The following is a 16,404-nucleotide window of genomic DNA, read 5'->3' on the forward strand; positions in this document are numbered from 1 at the left end:
TCTCAGTATTGACAGGGTGGAAATGTTTTCATTAAGTGCTATAACGGCTTGCCACACTGAACGCTCGTCCCAAGTTAAAGCATACAGTAACGTTAGCTTGGACCAGAGGAGCCCATCACAATCTGCCTCCGAGCGAGACTCTCACCTGCTATGCCAGTGTTCACTGGACGCCATGGGTAATAGTTCCGTTTTTTATTTACTGCCATGATAAACGCGTCTGGGTTCTCATTCCTAGAATATGTTTTCTTTTTTACTTTGTGCCCTGTGAGCTTGATAGGTGCTATCGTTGTTGCATTGATATAAAGGGCTAACATTCGGCTTGTTAGTCCGCTAGCTGTCGTCGATCTGCTTTTGGTTTGGATTTGACGTCACCATAAGCTATCAGTGGAGACGTTTCAGCTATTGCTCGTAAGGAAATCCACGCATTTCACGGGCTGGTGAGCTTATTTTCGTTGAGATGGCATATTTTCGCCTAATCTTGCGGATGAGTACATTTCTAAACCGTGTCAGTGTCGTGCTGCGGTCAGTTTACTCGTGGCATTCAGTGATGACGACTACATGCGCTGCTATGACATTGGTATGTAGCACCACCCAGTGTTGTTACCTTATCCAGGAAACTGGCTTTATGGACTGTGAATGCTTATGCAGTATTTTAACAATTGCAGATCAGAGTTAAAGATACAATCAGTGTTTTGAATAATGTAAATAATGTTGGAAGTTCTTTTTTTGTGTGTGAAATCTTAGTACCTTTTGGTACATTTGCAAATGACGGTCGTTCTTTATTTAAAGCAGTCAATTAATGGGTGAGCTATTAACGTTTCGCATTTGAGTTTTCACGCGTCCAACCTCTATAAGGTCACATTTTCAGCGTTTAACATGCCAATCTAGAAGCTCTCCCTCTAAGCAATCCATAAAACTTTTCTATGTAAGACCAAAACTTCCATTTTAAATATTTTGGAACCATAGTAATAACTACTTATTACTATAACAATATAATTGTTGACTCACAACTTTTCTGGATATTTTCTGGTGGTTTATAATGTAAATGGAGTCAGGCATTAATTGGGGGGGGGGGGGGTCAATCTCTGAGTGTTTACAAATAATCCATTAAGATGATGGGGTTTTAATACAGATTAAATTAATACCGAAAAATACTAGTAATGGTTTTAAAAAAACAAAAAACAAAAAATTAAAGAGAATAAAAAGAAGCCTCATTGTGAAAACAGTCGATGTAAGTAGTTTTTTCTTTGGAAGATATGCAATGATTCGCTGTGTAAATTGCATAGTTTGTCCACTACGGAGCGCTAACATGTTTTTCTGCATATGAAATGACCTCATTAATTTATCATATTAATTATAGATTCATTTACGTATTAAGATTGGGAAATTATACATTTTAATTTATTTATTTTATAGCACAGAAAATATGTTATCTTGTTCAAATGTTAATTATTGAATTAATTATTTATTTCATTTATTCAAGTCTTTGACAGAATGCATCTGATGTCTGCCCAGTGTTACTGTCCGTCTCTTTTTTCGTCATCAAGTGACAATATCATCTTTGGTCATGTTTGCTTTTTAAACATGATTCAAGAAAATTGCGCCACCGTTACCTCTTGACAATTTGTAAAATTGTATTTAAAGAAAACAATCATATCCTCAGCTTTAACGGTCTTTGCTCGTCCTGACTACACGTCCCATGATGCAGTTCGGCTCGCGTTCGGATATTTTACATACGGGATCAGCTGAGCTCGCGCTTCGCTCCTGCGAGCTGCCAGCGGCTCTGGGTCGGAGTGGCTCGGGTCGCCTCGCCGTCCGTCCGTCCGACTGTGTGTGTCGTCGGGCTCGGACATCATTTTAAACCCCTCTCGGCGCTTGGAAGGGACAATTTTTCAAACTAAACCTGGAAGAACGTGACACGCAACTGGACTTCTCCTTGTTTACACCTCCGGTAGCGTTTACGTTTCTTCCGTTGGAGCGGATGTTTTGGAGGTAGTTTGTCCGGTAATTGGGTCCATCGGCTCGGTTCGGAGTTCACCTGGACCGAAGTGGTTCGGGGAGACCTTTCCACCCACCCCCCCTCCGGTGAGAGGGTGATACTATGTCCAGACGAAAACAGACCAACCCCTTCAAAGTTGACTGTAGGTATCGCAGGTTTTACATTTTTACAGTTTTAAGAGTTTCCTTTTCACATAGTCTGATCCTCTCTGACTAAACTATAAATCCTGCGGGAAGTGTTTCGCTTGCCTTTGCCTTTCTAATTTGCTGGTATTTAAATATGGCAGAGGTCATAAATGTTTGGGTTGGCATCCTAATTATTAGATGTACTTTCTACTCTACTTTACTTCCCAGTGATCTAAAGACAACATTATCAAGTCTAATGTCATATATGAAATCTAAAGTCGTGCCAAATTGAACTTGAAAACTCAATAGTCACAATTGAATGCATAATATGCAAAAACAGGCATGGAAAGTATTTAAGTTCCTTTATTAAAGTATATGTTTTATTTCTAAATAGCATAACCTAAATGGATGCACATAAGGAATGATGGTAATTATTACACTTTGATATTCTCTGATCTCTTCTCATCATTTTTATCATGATTTCTGTTTATTGATTAAACCCACACCAGGTTCTTCTCCATATTTAACATGTGCAGTTGTTTTTGTTGGTTATAATACTGCTGAGTTTAATTCCTAGGACCAATCATTATATAAAGAAAACTTGAACTGAGCACGCTTTCCCGCAAGTGGCTTCCCCTTCAGTTTCTTTTTGTTTTTTTGTTTTTTATTAGTGTAGCAGGATTATTTTATACTTTAACAGAAGCACTGCTTTTAAAAGCCGATACATCAGTAAAATGTGAATATATGGAACCCCTGTTTGAGCTTTTGCCCTGCCAGTGTGTATGCATTTTGTTTTGTTTTCCTCTAAAGCAACACAAATCACACATCATGCCAAGCGAAGCCTCAGCTGTTTGTGTTTATTACGTTTCTACAAAATGTCACTCTCTTTGCACACAATCTCTGTTAGACGCTGAATCTGCCTCGATATATTCAATCACAGTCCTGACTGCAGTATTTGTGTCAATATAGCAATTTCAAACGACTGCTTCAGTGAAATATTTTATAGGCTATAAGATTTCAGGAACAGGCATCATCGCTGCTTGTCAGTAATATATTCAGCCTCTTGTAGAGATGTCCACACCTAATATAGATCCTATTGATCAAGATCTTCAGTCTTGGTTTTGTGAGATTAAAAAAAAAGAGAGTTGATAGTACTTATGTTTATCAAAATATTCATTATGAAACTTTGTAGAGGTGGAACTAATCTGTTCCACTTTAATAATAATCTTTGTCTTTTCCCTTTTTAATTTAGGAGTATTAATGAGACATAAGCCACAGTCTGTACAGAAACATGACTTGGAGTCTTTTGGGTCTGTTTCAAACTTTAGAGTGTACTGATGGCTTTTTAAAAAGAAAATGTTAATGAATGAATGAGTAGGCTATCAATAATTGGTGAAAGTTGGTTTGTAATGACATCCAGTTGGTGTCCCTCCAGCCAGGATCTCCTGGTTGGTCCACCTGCAGATATCTTCAAGAAGTTGCTCCCTCCAAAGAAAAAGATTGCCCTGTGTAATCTGCTGAAGTCAGGACCTGCACAGCTCACCTTTCTAAATATAGTTTGGAGAAAGTGTAGAAATGCATCTTACTTTTGCACCTACAGTAATCCCTGAAAAGCTCAACAGTCCATATATTGTTACTGAACGCCAAAATCAGAGCTAGAAACGGAAAGGATGACCAAAACCAAGTTGACGTTGAAGAGGGAACTTTCTATGTTCTGTTTGAATACATTTAACTATAATCTCCATCGTCATCGACAGACTTCAGATTCGGTGAGTTTTGTAGTTCAGGACTCCTGCGGTTTGGCTGCTTCACCTGTCTTTTCCTGTGAAGTCTAAATGGCCTGCAGAGAGCTGTCCAGAGCGGAGAGGTTAACGCAGTCAGACTGACTGACAGACTAGACAGCAGGGAGACAGGCTGCCAGACACACACACACACACACATTTTTATGTATATGCTTGCCCACACACACAAAGGTTCCACTCAAAGTGTATGTTGCATGCAAATGTCTTTGTGTTCTTTAATCTGATGAACATTACAATCCAGAAAAACTGCAGTGAAATTAACTGAATTAAGTCTTTTAGTTTGTTTCCTGCTAAATATGAAGATATTGTTGTTGTTTAATGCTTAACATGAAGCACTATTTCAACTCTGATCATTTTTTAATATTCTAAAGTTATATGAAGTAGTTCAACTTGTTTTTCACTAGATAGGATTAGCTCTATATTTCCCTTTTCAGTAGGAACATTTCAGTGTAACAACAGTGGAGTCACAGTCATGGATAAACACATTAGAAACAACAATAAGGTAAAAATACAAAGTGACAGATTGTAAAATCCTGAAATATGCAACCACAGTGTAGTAAAATTTACATTTTTGTGCAAGAAAAAAAATGTTGAATACAAACAGAAAAACTTTCCTCCAACAGGTGCAAAAAAACTTCTGCAGTCTGTATGGGAATGCAATCTTTAACCTTCGATTATTAAGACTTAATTCCTTGTATGTGCTTGGTTTTTCTCATGTTAATGAGCGACATTTCACCTTAACTTCAGGCGCCAACGTAGCCAGACAGTGGTCCTCTTCATTAGAAGGGTTTTATCACTTCATCTTTTGTGTGATATTGGGTCAGCAGATGAGAACTGATCAGATGTCTGGCCCAGCATCCTTGTTCCCCTCCTGTCTGTGTGTGGATGGAAGTCAGGGCCCCAGCACTTCCTGCACATTCAGACACTGGCTTGTGTGACTTCATGTGTGTGTTTTCAAGGGGACGGCGGCTGGAGAGCTAAAGGAGGGGCTTTTAAATTTGAAGAAAAAAAAAAAAGACCCCTATTGCTTGGTGTTTGAGTAGAGTTTTGGCATTCTGTCTTTTGTCTGTTTTGTTTAGCACGCTAGCCCTCCACCACCCTGACCCCCCTCCACTGCCGCCACCACCACCACCCACTCCCCTTTCTCTCTCTCTTCTGTGTGTCTGTTGACTGATGAGTTTGTCTCTTTGTCTGGATTCAGTCAGACACTGCGTCACCTCCTGCCTACAGACACACAGACTCGGAGATAACATCACAGTGGCACAGAGACTGGGGGAGGGAGGGAGCAAGGAGAGACAGATGTACAGACAGAGCTCTGGCAATTGGGTGGGAGGGGGGGATGGGTATTTCTCACACATCAATCATTGGCCATGTGCCGAGAAGCCAGCTCGCTGTAGTAGTTCAATACCCGGACCCACTGTGCCACTCCTCATGAAAGCTCTGGCTCGTTTGGGGCCCAAACTGCACCCACACGCCAAATAAAAGAAGCCAGACGATAGAAAAATAACCTGAAGATTCAGCTTCAGGTTTAGAGAAACTCAAAGGGAAAGTGCTGGTAATGGACTGTGATGAGGGGCGTGGTTCTGTCAGTGTCAGGTAGCCAAAGTCGCAGCCCATCTCTCCCATCTCTGACCCGAGTTACTGCACACCAAAGTAAAATCCCGACTTATTTCAGAGTATAAGAGAAACTCTCGCCAACAGCTCTACTGAGGCAAATGCTAGGACTCAAATTCATCTTTGGCGGGGTCAAGTGTAAGAATATAAAAAGTGGAGGAGTTTTACCAAACCTCACAACTAAAAGTACTTCCACAGAGCAGAGACATATGGGCTGCCATTGCCGAGCTGCTTTCACCCCTCTCGGAGGCGATGGTATGGATATGGAAGTACTCGCTATATTTAAGCAGGGAAGACAGAGGGCGAGCCAGGCTGTTCGGCGTGTGGGTGGTGTGGAGAGAGACGTGGAGAAACACAGTTTGTAGCTCGACAGAAAGCAGGAAGAGAGGCTGCTGCTCCTGAGGGACTGCAGCATTGCTGTAGGAGCAGCCAGTATGCATTGGAGTGTAAGAACAGTGGGGGTTGGGATGTTAATGAACTTAATGTTGATGCATAAACACGAGTGGCCTCACCTCGCCCACTTTATGTACTGTAGTGTTTAGACTTTTAAACTAATGAGAAATTTCTCTACAGCTTGAGTCAATTAAAAAAACAGTTGAACTTCTTGTTTTATCACTGTGCAATGTTTTATTAAAGTCAGCCTTTTGTTAAATATAAACAATAGTTACTTGCTCCAATAGGCAAATGTTCTGAAGCCAAACTTTTCAACACAAATTATGTTATTCTGAAACATTTCACTAAATTAGCTGAAAGTTTTGCTTATCATCTCTGTCTCTGCATAGATTTTCATTCGTATCTGTCTTAATAGGACATTCTTCATGAGGACAGATTAGTATAACCTGTGGTGTTCCTTGTGGTTAAGTGTTGGGTACATTGACATTTTGTTTTTACTTATTTCCATGTACTGGCATTACTCAAAATTTCTGTAATTCAGAGTAATCACATCTACATGACTAATCTCAGTTGTATTTCTCTTTTAAGCTCCTCCAGATATTGAGTATTGCAATTTTCTTGTCTTAAATGCTAACAAGGCAGAGATCTTGCTTTGTAAGAGCAACCAGATCGTCTTTTGTTTAGCAGCCAGGTTCAGCGTACAAGACACTTTATTCGGCTCTCGGCATTGACTCACATGTTTAATCTACTTCTTGTTCCTGCCATTTAAGAAACATTTCAGAACTCAAACATCTGGTGTACCCTGCAGATCTGGAGAACACTATCTCAATCTCATGCCTGGATTACTGTACTGCCTTGTTTACTGGTCTGGACAGATCGTCAGTTTCACGCCTCCAAAGCAATCACAACCCAGCAGCCACAAATCTCTGTGGAAAAGCTTTCCTTTGGAGTTTTAATTCACTGACTCTGCGGACCTGTTGCAAATATTCTACTTTTATCAATCTGATTTTATGTAAAGATTATATAGTAGATCTTTTTACTTGAGTTATGCAAATTAGAATTGAACTTTTCCTGCGTTGTACTGTACTTTATGACTATAGTTGTGGAGGGCAATGGGTAAATTAATTACTAAAGAAAACTTGCATTATAGAGGCGACGTCACAAAACAACGGTCTGTGGTTGAATCCTTCCATTTAAATTAATGTGAAAAGGTGAAGAAGCACTTAATGCAGTTTAGACATTAAAATAAAAAGCTTCTGACTGACGTACAATAAAATCTAATGCATACATTCAAAAACTGAATCTACCACCAAATCAAAATCCTATCTACAGTCGAATAACAAAAATACATTTGTTACATCTTGGCAGAAAATGTTACTTTTCCTAAAATGAGATTTTTTTATTACTTGTATTTGTTTATATTCAACCAAAAAAGTCTGTGAAATGTTTAAGAATCTCAGCGAGGCTTGTAATGATTAGTCTTGTCATAACCATGCAACTGTTTGTAAAATTCTCCATGCACAGTTTCATTTATAGGTTTTTATCTTGTAAGAATAACTCAAAGACAGCATTATAATATTAGATATGCTCAGGAGCACATATACTCTATGGTAAAGGTTCATTCTTTATTGAAGAATAAAGATTGTACCTTTATTCTTTCTTTATGAATGAATAAGGAATATGTTTGTAGCTCGACAAGCTTATTCATTCTTTTTTATGAACCTTCTTTCCCATAAAGAACATTCATTTCTTTTTTTTTTTCCAAAAAGAAAAGAAAAAAGCAGTATTTTTCTTTTCTTCTCAGAAAAGAAAAATACTCCTGTTTCCAACCGTTTGGATGTAGAAAACAGGCTTTTAGTGTCTACTTATAGAATGTAAATGTGGGTTTTATGAGTTGTTTTGGTTGTAAAAGTCTGTGGAGGGTATGTCATTATAATCGTTGCGGTGATGTCAGTGTGTACATACACCTGGTCTCTAATTGTACGGTTTTGGGTGAGCTCCCTAAAAATGACCTTCAAAAAACTGAACTGCGATCGAGAGACGTTTTAAAAAAAAATAAGCAATACAAATTTGTAAAAACTTGCAAATTAGAAAATGACGTCTGTTTCCTGCTGCATAATAAAGAGGATGATTGAGATTGCTGATGGCTTTTCATTTAAGTTGAGCTTTCATTATATATGGAAAAAAAATAGCAGAAATCTACAAGAGAGCAGTTAGTAGAAAATCTGAGTGTCACAGTTTGCAAAGTTGAACCTCACCAAATGTCTGCTGTTCTAAACTCCCAGGGCCATTCCACACTTTGGGCTTATCTGGACTCCAGCACACCATTAACATGGACGGCAGGGATGAATTCACAGAGGACGGCGAATGCTGCAACAACAACTCGCAGGAAGTCCAAGGACAGGATAGCCTCACAGGTACGGGCCAGAGGGGCCAGGCGGACTCTGCGGGAACGTCCTGGGACTGAGGGGTGTGAGTGAGAATAAGCCCTGCTCTGTGCTCTGTTGTCTGTCTGTATTGATAGGGCTGTGTTTGCCTCCATAGAAGACAGCGATAGCGACCCTGACAACCACGGCGAAGACTTGTCCTCCAACGGCTCTGCTGACGACCACATGACTGACAACAGAGCGCAGTGCCGCCTTCAAGGGGCGGGTGTCAAAGTGGTGAGTCGGCTGCATGTTAGCTGGCTTGTTTTGTCGTGACCGTTTTGTTACAGTTTATTCCTCGTTTTGGGTTTTGCCACGTGTCAGAGGGCGGGGGAGCGTTCAAATCAAACCTCACTGAGCTTAGGGAATGATGAAATCTTCTCAGCGTCTCCGACTAGAACGCCACCGTCATTTTGAGCTGTTTGGTTTGAAGCCACAGGATGTAGTTTAAGAATCTGTGAAATTCTTAAACCTAACAGGTGAAGCTTTTCTTTAAGGATTATTTTATGCACGTGACAATAGTTTTTTTTTATTTTTATAAATATATATATATATATATATATATACATATATGAACAGATGTATTTGCACACTAGGAAAGATTCATGAAAGCTCTTTTATTGAATAATATTTCTTTACTCTTATAGCATAAACTCACATGATTTTATTTAAAAACTAGAGACAGTCTTCTGTCATTCCTAGTTGCACAATCTGTTTTCTTGGTTATCCAAAGTCCTTCGTCCTCTATTAGTTTCTCTTCTGATGATCTCATGACTCCAGAAATAAATTAGCCAGCAAAACTTCGAGTAATGTATCATTATATATGTTGCACAACTCTTGGATTCCGGTGTGGAGGTCAGACGGTTATGGCAGAAGGTTAATTTTGTATATGATAACCTATTTTTGTGATAATTAGGCTGTAGATGTTGGATCACTATATTTATGAAAGAGGCAACTGGATTCTGATTTAAATGCACTCTAACATGATCGCCACGGCTTTTGGACAAGTAACAAACCCACAGCATTACAGATCCTCCACTGTACGTAATTGTGGACATGAGGAAGCTTTGTTTGTGAAAAGCGCACTCTTAGACCCTGCAGATGATCAGTCACCAGGCAGTGTGTGCTTTCAGAACGAATGTTTATTGAACAAGAGGAAGCCCAACACCTTACGCTTTGTGTTGGTTTTCTTACACAAAGTATTAGCTGAATTTTAATCTCATTTTTACAAATGAAGGTAGTGTAATTACTTGATTCTGCTATAAAACCAAGTAACGTTTCCATGCCTGTAAAACGCATCAGAATTACACGGATCAAAATAAGCTCATTTGTTGGCAGACTTTTTTGTTTTTTTAAGTCTTTGAGCAGTTCAAGGTGTGAAAGCTCTGCTATCTACCAGTATGTTTTGTGGAGGCACCTTCTGTTTCCAAGTGCTCCACATTTCAATTTGAATGAGTAACATCTGTAACAGCGTCACGTGACCAATAATGACTCACTGACTTTTGCACAGTCATACACTCAACACATCATCCTACACCAACAGTTAGAAATAGCTTCCACGCAGGCTGACGTTAAGCTTGATACAAACAATGTCCTCTCTTGAATCATTAAAGGGTGAGCTTCATCTCACACCAGCAGCACATACGGCTTTTTAATGTGGATTTGCTTTCACCGCCCACACACACACACACACACACACCATACAGCTATGTGTGAATAAATCTACTCTAAAACTGTGCTTTTATTTTCCTCAGGAGAGCGACGAGGGGGCTGACCACAGCAACAACTTTGTCTGTCCTCTGTGCACGCTGGATTTCAGCAGCCCTGAGAGACTCATTTCACATGTCTACCAGGTGAGAACTGCGCTTGTTTCCAACTATAAAAACACGGAAACCGTTGCAGCATCTTGCATTTCTTTGTCTCAATTAGTGCGCACTTGTCAATTAGCAGCTTCCAACATTTCAGAGTCTGTTTTAACAAAAACAGCTTGTTAGAGGCAGTAAATCCGAATGTTTCACGTGATTCAGTTCAATGTCATGCCGAGAAAAAAGCAGAGTGCATTCTAAAACTAGCTTTTTTCTTTTTTGGTGAGTGCAAATACATATTTTAATTCTCTTGTAATCCAGTTGTTTATGTTGCACTAATTACGTTTTAATTTGAAGTGTCAAATGTCAAAATACTGCTATATGTGAGCACAGTTATTTCTACGTTAAAGTAAACATAGAGTAGTTGAATAGTAAAGATATTTTATTACTATAAAATATTATGGAGTTGTATGTGTTGTAACAGAAACGGATGACTCTGCCAGACATCAATTCAATCTTGTTACCTGAAAGAACCATTAAATGGTTCACATCTATTAATTTCTACCTTTTCGGTGCTTAAACACATCAACCAATTGCAGAAACTTCAATGTGCTTCTTTAGTTTTAATTCTCAAAGATATTTATATTTGGTTTTCAACATTAAACATTCGGGAAGAAAATGATGCACACAAGTTTGACGAATACAAACAGCGAGGAGTTTTGCAAGAGAAACACAAAAAAATTATATGAAAACTCAGACGTCTTCCATTTTAAAAAATCTGATGAATGTTAAAAACATATGATTTAATGAATTAACATCTATGATCTTTTCCTTGATTTTATATGTCAGATTTAAATCTCCATTGCTCAGAATCAGTTGAAACCTGGAAGTCTTCATAAAAATTTAGCACTTTCACTCAATAAGTAAATATGATGTAAAAAAATCTGTCAGAGGTTTATAACATTAAGTGTGGAGTAAAACATGGCTTTAAAAACTACTTCCTTTCACAATTGACTTCCTTTAATCCAATCATGATCCATCTTTCCTCTTTCTAAATTTATACTCTTACAGTTTATCACGGTAAGTTTATATGTTTATCTTTCTCCGCTCTTCTCCAGCATACAAGCATGATGAGCAACAGCAAGAGCTACGTGTGCCCGGTGTGTGGGCGAGCCCTGAGTTCTCCTGGCTCGCTTGGACGGCATCTTCTCATCCACTCTGAGGACCGCCTCTCCAACTGCGCCGTCTGTGGCGCACGCTTCACAGACACCAACAACTTTAACAGGTTCATCCCAAATCTGCTGCTGCTGCTGCTCGGCTCTTCCAGGCACAAGTTTGCAAGGAACTTGATGTCTGTTGTATTGAATGCGACGGGATTTAATTACTAGAATAGCACACTTTAAAAAAAATAAATAACGTGCATAAGCTGTATGACAAAGCTGTATTTTTACTCTTTCTATTGATGGCCAAATTCTTACCAATGATGAAGAGATAAAATATGGCAGACCAAAACGTTTCCTAAAGCTGGATGACGGTTAGGTGACGTGTCTCCAGCTGAGCACATCAGAATAAATGAAGAAGTGATTGTCCAGTGAGAGATGAACCAGACTGTATAACATGAAGGATGAATACATTTAGTCCTGCAATGACAGATCCATAGGAAATAAACTTGCATGTTGCTTAGCAACTGCAATTAGCTTTTTTTTTATTTTTATTTTTTTCCATTTAAACAGCCCCTTCAAGGTCGGAATACACAGCGGAAAGAGAGGGAGGGATAAATGATCAAACTCAACGCAGAACACTTACAAAATGTACGAGCAATTTAAAACTACCAGACTTTTCTGTGAAATCAGTTCGACTGTCTTCAGACAGTCTGCCATTTATAAAACATGTCGACGCAGTAACTCTGCAGTTTCAATGTTAATCATTATAAAAATCTACTTTCTTAAAAAAGAACCGGGAATGTCAGGGACCTGCAGCCTTTAAAATCTAAAGAGACGTTTTGCCATCAAAATACCACGAATCACAATGGAAACAGAACAATGTGCGGTAGAAATGAAATCCACAGTTACAGTGCAGGAGTTTAGCCTGCGAGGCAGTGAAGAAACCTTTGAGACGTGGTTGAAGACAAACGTTTAAAACACATGGATGAGGCTGATCAGCTCTGAACGCCCACGCAAAACAAATCAGACCTCAGCAAAAAGTCGTGGAGTGGGCGTGGCTCTCTCATAATCTAACTTCCTGTCCAGCTACTGTGGAAAAAAAGGCGACAAGAGCCAAAAAAAATCCCTCTAAGTCATCAAGACTTGCTGTGTGAACGTTGCTAAAGAATCAGATGGAAAGTGGAGGCCTTGTTTCAGCTAACCTTCTGTCTTATTGCAGGGAAAAGCTAAAAGATGTCCTCGACACAAGCAGGATGGACGTCACTGGTGGACGGGACTCCTGCTCCATGTCCCAGTCCCTCTCCAGCAGCCCCATGAGCAGCCCGGGCTCCAGCACGCACTCCTGCCACGGAGCGGGTCCCAGTCCCAGTTCCTGTCAGGGCCCGCCTCCCTGCCAGGCTCCCGATCCGACATCCACCCTCTGTCAGGCCCATCGCTCCTGCCAGGCCTCCAGCCACATCCCAAACCAGTGTCAAGGACCACGGCCGTGCCACGCGTTAAGCCCAGGTTGTGGACCGTGCTCGGGGTCCGATCAAGGACCCACCTTTCCTTCTCTGTCCGACGGGCTCCTGTCCGAAGGCCCGTCGCTCGCGTCCATCCCCGACGCCCTCAACTCCTCCTCTTCAGCCCTTCCTCCCATTCCCGACATCATGAGCCCGATGCCCGTCTACCCCGCCGGAGTCCTGCTGGTGTGCAACAGCTGTGTGGCGTACCAGCAGCTGGTGGAGGCGCAGTCTCCGATGCGGAAGTGGGCGCTGCGTCGCAAGAATGAGCCCCTGGAGGCTCGCCTGCAGCGCTTGGAGCGCGAACGCACCGCGAAGAAGAACAAGCGCGCCTGCGAGACGGACGAGGAGAGGGAGCTGAGGAGGCTGCGGGACCGCGAGGCCAAGCGCATGCAGAGGATGCAGGAGACGGAGGAGCAGAGGGCGCGGCGGCTGCAGAGAGACCGGGAGGCCATGCGGCTAAAGAGGGCCAACGAGACTCCGGAGAAGAGGCAGGCCCGGCTGATCCGCGAGAGGGAGGCCAAGCGGATCAAGCGGCGGCTGGAGAAGATCGACCCCGCCCTCAGGACACAGATCGAGCACGATCCCGCCGCGATGGCCGCTCTCACAGCGGACATGAGTCTCTTTCAGTTCCCCTGTCCCATGCCGGTTCCTTCCATAGATAACGGTCTCTTCATGAAGCTGCCATGATCCCTGGGGATCCTCTAAAAACTCCCCCCAGTCTGTGCCGTCAGGTTCCCATTACCACAGCGAACCATTCCTGTCCTACTCTCCCCCGCTCCCCAAAGCCCTCTGTATTCATGCAAACTTCTTCAATTTCTAATTTATTACAGTCTATAAAACCTTGGAAACAGGGTTGAGAATGTTTCTTATTCTAAGAGCATGCTGTAAAGAGATTTATCCGTGTTTCAGTGGACTCTCAGAGGTGATAATACATTCTGGTGGGAGCAGTTATTCTTGCTTCAACTGAAAAGAAAAAAAATCAAAAAATCATTTGCACATGGATCCTGAGTGAGGGGAGTGTGGACCCTGTAGCTGCAGACCCTCCCGCCCCCCCCGGTCCTCCCAGCCCAGTAACTCAGACTCCGGTAGCTGCGCCTCTCTCTGTTTTCTAGCTGCTGCTGTGGAACATTCATGTCCAAACTACTACCTCATCCGGCGCCGTGGACGGTCGCTCTCTGTCCTGTGGCTTACCAGCTCCAAGCCTCCAAAGCTACACACACACTATACAAGACTACAGAAGACGCAGGTCGTTTCCCCACACTTTTAAGTTTTGATAGTCCTCTTTATGGCACTTTAATAGGAAGCATGCATTCGTTTATGAATGTTTGTTCCTATTGAGCTGCCAGGTGTCGAAAAGAATTCCTATGGACATCTTCATTCACGTCGTCTTTTTTTTTTTTTTTTTTTTTTTTTAAGCACTGTGTGTAATTTGTTTGTTTGTTTTTTTAAACTCAGTCTCTGCTGCTGTTATTGTACTGAACATTACATTATGTACCTCTTATATATTTTGGTCTCATTACAGGGAAAAAGAAAACCCAACATGTTACCTGTTGACCTCATATTTTGTCGCATTACTTGAATTCTGTCTACGAAGAACCATTTGTGTTTTTTATGCTAATTAGTGAACATGTTAGTATTGTACAGAAAGTCGTGCTTGATTTTAATGTGCTTTGTGCAATTCCTGTGGCATTCACATTCTCTGTGAGTCTGCAGTATCTTATGTTTTTATTACCACTTACATTTTTATATATTTTCTTTTTTTACATCCACAAGTCTGGAGAAAAAAAAATCATGTTAAGAGGTGAGAATCATTTACAGGTATATCTAAATAAAAAAAAATAGGATGTCGTTTAAATGTTAATTTATTTCAATTATCTAATTCAAGAGTTGGATTCATGACAGAGTAATATATTTCAAGTTTTCTAAATCCTCTCAAACTTGTGGCTATAATTGCTGCTTCTTTTCTCCCACATTTTTTCCTTCCACTCAATTTTCCATTATTCTGATAGAACACAGTTATCAGCTACTTAACAATCTTGTGTCTTGGTTATCCAAATTAATTCAAATAAATGCTTGATAAAACTCACTTAAATAAATGAATTATTCAGTAACAATCCAGCTTATTGAGATATACCTGTATGATGTTGTCCTCCCCTTTGTTAGCACAGAGGCTTGTTTATTTCCAGGATATGTTTTTATATTACTGATCCTCATTCCAGCACATATTTATGCAACATGATACTTTTGTTTTCTTGTAAAAGTGTTTGCCGTATTTTGCTGGTATAATCTGTTTCATATTTGCGTTAGAGGCCCAGAGTGCATCATCCCCGCGTTGTTTTCAGTTACCTCCACTCCTCTTGATTTCTCTAGACGCAAAACTTTCCACCGTCAGACGAGCAGTTTCAGTCTCTCCAAGTAGTGTTTCTGTTTGAGTCACACCTAGAAGAGCGTCGTCGTCCTGCCTAAAGAAAGCGTGAGATGCTGATCTGGGTCGGGACTTTTGGCTTTCCTAGGCGTGCATCAAACTTCTATGCAACAGATTTATTGTTTGTGAAGGAAAACGATTTCAGTTGTCAAAGAAACTATGCAGAACGCAGCTTCAAAAATGTTTCATCGAAATTCAGAATCAGACGCTCCGCTTTCTCAGAGCCCAGACCGTCGAGATGCATTTACCTTTTTTAACTCGTGTCAAAGAAAAACATTTCAGTTTGATCAGTAGAGGAAATAATCGCTATTGTTCGCTGTACCAATAACTGATCGCATCACGTTTGGGGGAGGATACGTTGCACTGGTTTTATTTTTCAAAGTTCAGCGCACTAAAGCAAGAAGGTCTCACTGCCATCTCATAGTGACGTTCTCTGCTGAAAGCGAAAGGCTTCAGGTTTTTGTCCCAGCCTATGAATGCTGGGTATTCTCAGAGGCGACGCCGTCAGTCTGCTGTGAACCAGCAGCAGGACGACTGTGGACTCTGGGGCGTCACTTTGTCCTTTGGCTCACTTTGGGTTAGGTCAACACTGCATGTCCCTGAAACTGCACTAGTACTAGAGTTGTTCAGTATGAGCCTGTGTTCTGTTAGTTTATGCCTGCTTTTTTTTCTTCTTTTTTTAAACAGTTTAATTGAAAAAAAAATGTTTTAAATGTTGGCCTTTTGATATTAATGCGATCAGGATTTTTCTCTCAATGTCCATGTTTACAAAATCTGTATTTCTGCAAAAGGCCAAATGAATGAGCTAAACTGCAACAACATGCCTGGTTGTCATATCAATGTATTCTGACTGGATGGCCCTTCAGGGACACCGTCCTCTTGTTACCAACTCAAACTATGTACAGACCATAAGGAAACCTGGTGAAGAATGTGGAAATAAACATCAAGTTTAATATAAAGCCAGTGTTTACCTTCTGTTGCTCTTGAGGCAGTCACTCATACTGAATGGTACATCAGTAGGTCCTTGAGTTGTTACATTACATCATGAACAAATTACCATTTAATCTGAATTGGAAAAATTTAAAATAAAAAAATGACTGATTTATTATTTTAGGTTGTACATGCTTCATTTAACTTTTCGAGGAAG

General features: G+C 40.7%; 1 protein-coding gene across 4 annotated transcripts; it reads left to right on the top strand.

Annotated features, from left to right (window-relative positions):
* The first annotated feature begins 85 nt into the window (after positions 1-85).
* On the top strand, positions 86-16,216 carry znf821 (zinc finger protein 821). Of its 4 annotated transcripts, none has more exons than XM_055036911.1 (6): positions 86-176; positions 8,219-8,350; positions 8,478-8,596; positions 10,114-10,212; positions 11,283-11,449; positions 12,547-16,216. In XM_055036911.1, exons 1-6 carry the CDS (start codon positions 173-175, stop codon positions 13,517-13,519), a joined length of 1,494 nt encoding a protein of 497 aa, XP_054892886.1. In that variant the 5' UTR covers positions 86-172; the 3' UTR covers positions 13,520-16,216. The 4 variants fall into 4 exon arrangements, with proteins under 4 accessions (XP_054892886.1, XP_054892885.1, XP_054892884.1 ...); XM_055036910.1 differs by lacking the exon at positions 86-176 and adding an exon at positions 1,705-2,141 and having other exon boundaries at positions 8,481-8,596; XM_055036909.1 differs by lacking the exon at positions 86-176 and adding an exon at positions 1,707-2,141.
* Positions 16,217-16,404: the final 188 nt, after the last annotated feature.

Source organism: Poeciliopsis prolifica, unplaced genomic scaffold (assembly GCF_027474105.1).
Source record: "Poeciliopsis prolifica strain line A6 unplaced genomic scaffold, Auburn_PproV2 SCAFFOLD011, whole genome shotgun sequence".
In the NCBI taxonomy this organism is placed as follows: domain Eukaryota; kingdom Metazoa; phylum Chordata; class Actinopteri; order Cyprinodontiformes; family Poeciliidae; genus Poeciliopsis; species Poeciliopsis prolifica.